This window comes from Phalaenopsis equestris, unplaced genomic scaffold, assembly GCF_001263595.1.
Source record: "Phalaenopsis equestris unplaced genomic scaffold, ASM126359v1 Scaffold199930, whole genome shotgun sequence".
Lineage (NCBI taxonomy): Eukaryota > Viridiplantae > Streptophyta > Magnoliopsida > Asparagales > Orchidaceae > Phalaenopsis > Phalaenopsis equestris.
In genome coordinates this window covers 4,260-9,432 of record NW_018219778.1, presented here as the reverse complement: position 1 = coordinate 9,432, position 5,173 = coordinate 4,260, and the positions used below count along the sequence as shown (strand labels likewise).

At 33.2% G+C, this 5,173-nt stretch overlaps 1 protein-coding gene across 1 annotated transcript; it reads right to left on the bottom strand.

Annotated features, from left to right (window-relative positions):
- Nucleotides 1–881: 881 nt before the first annotated feature.
- On the bottom strand, nucleotides 882–1,277 carry LOC110035790 (DAG protein, chloroplastic-like). Its single transcript, XM_020740080.1, has one exon. The coding sequence runs from the start codon at nucleotides 1,275–1,277 to the stop codon at nucleotides 882–884; it is 396 nt and encodes a 131-aa protein (XP_020595739.1).
- Between the last annotated feature and the right edge of the window lie 3,896 nt (nucleotides 1,278–5,173).

The following is a 5,173-nucleotide window of genomic DNA, read 5'->3' as shown; positions in this document are numbered from 1 at the left end:
ACACTATATATTTTAGGTGCATCAATAGGCTTAGATGTCCTATTTCCATCTTCATATTCGGAGTAGGCTTAGACGTCCTATTCTCATCTTCATATTCGAGGTAGGCTTGGACGTCCTATTCCCATCCTCACATTTGGGGTAGGCTTAGATGTTCTATTACCATCCTCATAATCGGGGTAGGCTTTAACGTCTTATTCCCCACCTTACATTTAGTGTAGGCTTTGACGCCCTATTCCCTTTTTTGTGCTTATGTTTTCCACTAAATTCGGTTTCCTCCCACATAATTTTATCTTCTTAAAATTTTAAATTGAAATCCAAACTAAATATCTGAGATATTCAATTTGAATTGAATCTTCGCTAGGACTGTCGGTCTGTCCGATGATTATCCCAAAAATCTCCTTTCTTTACCCTGGTTAGAATCTCTTTTATTCCCCTGCGAAAACAACTCCCACCTAATTCTGCTCTTTGTAGTCTGTGTTGGTGTTGTTGGTCTCATCGGTTAATGCCAATACGTGCAGTGTGCTCTTCCACCACACCACACCTATTAGGGGTATATTTGTTGACCTCACTTTTGGTTGAGCTATAGTTTCCTCTTTAGTAGCTTAAAGTCTAGCTATAAGAATTTCATATTTACAATTCCTAGAGGTCTAAAAAATGAACCCTCACGATTAGAAACTCTAAAAACTTCCTTACTCAACTTGAAGTTCCACATATTGGTCCTATCCTCTAGCACTTAGTAGGTGGGGCCAATATGGGGGAGCTCAAGAGGAGTCCCCGTAGGATTGTTTGGCCTTAGGGTCAACCCTATGGGTGTTGTTCTTGAATTGGTGCATGCACCGTCACTCACTTAAAAATTACATCCTACTTACAAACTATCGACACTATTTTAGGTTAAGGAGTTCTACTTCTTGGCCTTCTTCGATCTGGAGGAGTCCCATCTCTTTGCTTAACCAACTTCCTGCTTTCATATTTTGAACTTCTCTGTGTGGGTACTTGCAAGGAATTTTTTCCCCATTTATGTATTTATTACCTCCATAGTCTTTGTTCTTGACATCGATGTATAAATCAGGTAACACCCAAAGAACACTAGGCAATCCCTTGAATTTTTCAGATGTTTCCTTTGAAACTGTGCATTGATAACCTGCATAAGTAGTAGTGCTAAATGCATACATATTCTTCTTAGCTTTCTCCATGCTTCCTAGAACAGTAACGAGAGTATTGAGAAACAAATCAATCATTTGCTCCCTGGTGGGTGCCAGATATTTAAGAAATTCCATCACGATGAGCCAGTGGTTGTAGTCGCAACTAAGAAGCAGGTCATCTCTCTCAGCTCACTGCTGCTGCTCCTCTTTGAAGAGTTTAAGTTTTCTAATGTGTCAGGTTATGATGTCAAATTAAATATCCCTATGGTTAAAGTTCTTTAAATGTTATGGGGCATGTTAAAGTTGATTAGAGCGACACCAGTTAGGATCCTACGGTTCCCTCATTCCGGTACCACTATTTTCTATTGGATTCACTTAGTCCAAATGAATTTACTAAACTCAACTTAATGAGTTCCGTGCTTTCATTTAGACCGTGGGAAGCCTCGTTATCAATCGTAGGTTACCTCCTTCAAGGGATTCTCTATCTTTTGATAGAGATGTCTTAATGCAATTGTTGTTTTATTATGTTTGTGATTAAATTTTAAGTTGTCTTATATTTTGATTATTATGGAGGTGATTTTTATCTTGGCTGATTTTAGTTTTGGTTTTGGTTATGTGGCTATCCTAGCAGTTTTTGGTTTTCATGCAGGGTGACATAGTTGTTTAACATGCACGTTTGAAATAAGAAGTACAAGAAGGTAAATACATTAATTTAAAAGCGTACCTATTCAGTCTTCTCGCTCCATCAGTTGATAGGTTAGTGATAGCAACTTTATCTATGCTTAAAAATACAAGAATTTGATACTGCTGCTAGAAGATTTAAATCCCCGACAATGCTGCCAAAAACTTGAAAACGGTTATAGATTTGATAAAGATGTGTATAAAATATTCAATAATTACAAAATCACACTTATCAATGAAGTATACGTATTGCTCAAGTAATACAGGGCTCTAATGGAGTCCTAGATATTAATCCCACAGAGAGTAATATTAGAGGCTACGAACTAAGATTTAAAAAATCAATACTTAATCACAACAATATAGTTCAAATTGCATATTAGCACTACTAGGCAACTCAAATAAAAATGTAATTTTAATAAACTCTTAATTAACTAATTCCACTAATAAAGTTTCTAATGTGAAGTTCAATATATAAGAAAGCAACCGTCTCTTTGTCAAGAAGTTTAAGTGAATGAATAAATTGAATGAGTTCAAATTATATTGTGTCAAATAGGAGCATACCTATTCTTTACCCTTTGGACCAGGCATAAAGAACATTGACTAATCCAATGCTTGGTTACTGAATCTGCGGCTAGGCTGGGAGGATACCAAATCTCACTTCAGAGCTCCCACGTTACCCTAGCCTGAGGGCTAACATCTGCACTTCGGCACCCAAATGATAGGACCAAATTGAGGATTTTAGTCTGTCACTCTAAAATCTCCAATTCTACGCCTGATAATTTTTATTTTCCTATTTATTTACACCTAACTTTCAAGGACTTTAACCTCCCTAAATCTTGGATGTAATCTTCACATTAGTTGTAAAACTCAACATATTTTATCAAATAAATTGTTCAGATTAAAAGTAAATTAAGATTGAAGTGAAAAGATCATCACAATTTCTTTAACATTCTCATGACACAACCAATTCAAATCACCATTTCACAAAATCTCAAGATAAGGAGAAAGACAGAGAAAACTACTCAAAACTCATGGAGAAGATATGAAAAAATTTAGAATTTATATATAAAAGTAAAGTCATGCAAACTTCAATAAGTAAATACCACTTATCTCTAATTCCTCCCCAAGCAAACTCCTCGAAGTCCCTCTGAATCTCTTCCTTTCTTTACAACACAAGTAATTCTTTTTCGAAGCGGCAAGGAGAAAGAAATATCTCACTTTCCTTCCACTCTTACAATCTCTCGAAGAATTCCTACGTGGACACACGTGGACACCCCTCTCTCGTCCTCCAAATTATTTCTTTTAACGTTGTAGAAACGTCCCTTTAAAAATCGTCCACATTCAATGCAAATGTTGAGAGAACCGATGTGCTCGCCATCGACAGCCTTCTAGAATATTTAATTCTGGACTCTCGAGAAAAACCCGTCGCCGGCGCCCAAGTACAAATCTTCATATTTTGGTCCTTTTTGCTCCAAATTCGCTCCTTTTTGCATCTTTTTGCTCCAATGACCATATTTCAACATACCTGCAACAAAACATCAAAAATACATTTATTTAAAGTACAATATCATAAAAATCAGTCTAAAATTGGTATGAAAATCTCAACATATTTTCTTTTGGTGAAAATCCCCCAAACTTAACTATTACTCATCCTCAAGTAATTTTAGTACTATATAAAAGTTATGATCTACTGTGGTAAAGTTTTAATTTAGAAATACTATAAGTTTGATTTAAGTAAATACCATAGTGAGATTTTCGAAAAAATTTCAAGTAATTAAATTAACTCTGTAGGTACAAGACTATCTAGTCATCAAGTTTAAGAGTTCTAGTTTTCTATTAACTTCAAGAATGACTATATGTGGTAAAATCAAGTCACTTAAAATATTCAAATGATAGGAACTTCATTAGAACATTACTAGTAAAAGATGCTATTCCATAAATATAAGTTCAGGAATGTATTTAGGTTTTCCCTTTAGGTAGGTCCAGTGAAGCCAATTTTTGATTAGGCATCTCCTCAAGCGTCTCCTCACTTATATATATATTTTCATTTGGATTGCTTTCAATCCTATATATTTTTCTTTTCTTTTGGATTGTTGTCAATCCATGGATTGTTGTCAATCCTTTCTTTTTCTTTTTCTTTTTCAAGTGAAGATTACTATATGTGGATAGCCTTTAATAATTTTGAACTTACTTTTCTTTTCCTAACTTTGAAACTCAAAGCATTCCTTTACCTTATAAGTATTTCATAGCTTTTACATCGTTGAGCCCCAATCTTTTCTTCTCAAATAAATTTCTAAGATTCTTAATATTTCAAAATGTAGTTTTTTTTACTGTAATTAGTTAACTATAGTCTTATTCTCTTATACTAAATATCTTAATCTACAAAATTAATTTTCCTTACAAAAATATTCTTTTAAATCTACCATAGTTTACCATTATATTTAAATATCTACAAAATATGGTTATCTGAATTAAATTCACCACAAAAAATCATCGTTTTATGTTTTTATTAACTTAATAAATATTTAAATTGAGAACATATAATAGTTAATCTTTTTCTTCCCTCCCCCAAACTTAAATTTTTCAATATGAAATGATACAGGTGGAAAAAAAATTTTAAATATAAATCATACCTCAGTACTTTAGGCATTTTCATCTTTCTGAAATTTTTACTGTTCCTTTTTAAAATTTTTACTTTAACTGGTCTGTAATATTAGGAGCTTTCTATATATATAAATCATTAGAGAATTTGCTGGGTAATAAAATTTTGAAATAAGTACAAAACTGAACATTATACAAGCACCATATTTCACTAACACATCACAATACTAAATAAAAACAATTAAAAATACATCACATTGCAAAAAAAAATCACATCACATTATAATTTTACAAAGTACTACTCAAAGTCTATTATAACTACACATGCAAATTTCAAACTATAACATTAAACATTTACAACAATAATTAAAAATTATCTAACTGCAAACATAAAATAAAATATAGAATAAAATGAAAGTACAAACAAACATACATCTATCTCTATCACAAAATCACAAAACAAAAGTACATCAATCACTATCATATATCAAAATCCCATACTATATCCTTGTCTCCCGGGTCAGCAGGTGGATTGGGCTTATACTGAGTATAACGGGGGCATTCAAAAAAAGTAACATCAGGCTCACCTCTGTAGTGTCAGGCCTGAGCTTCATAGTAAGATATCTCGAAGTCAGAAAGCCTCTGTAGGTACTCACTATCATAATCATGTCTACATTCTAATCCCCCAATTCTTTCATTTATCTTCTCTATACTCTTCCGCTGCAAGGTTAACTCATTCATTAAATCAT

Bases quoted from the DNA above. Each gene is read 5' to 3' on its own strand.
- LOC110035790 (XM_020740080.1), bottom strand. From the start codon at position 1,277: ATGGAATTTCTTAAATATCTGGCACCCACCAGGGAGCAAATGATTGAT.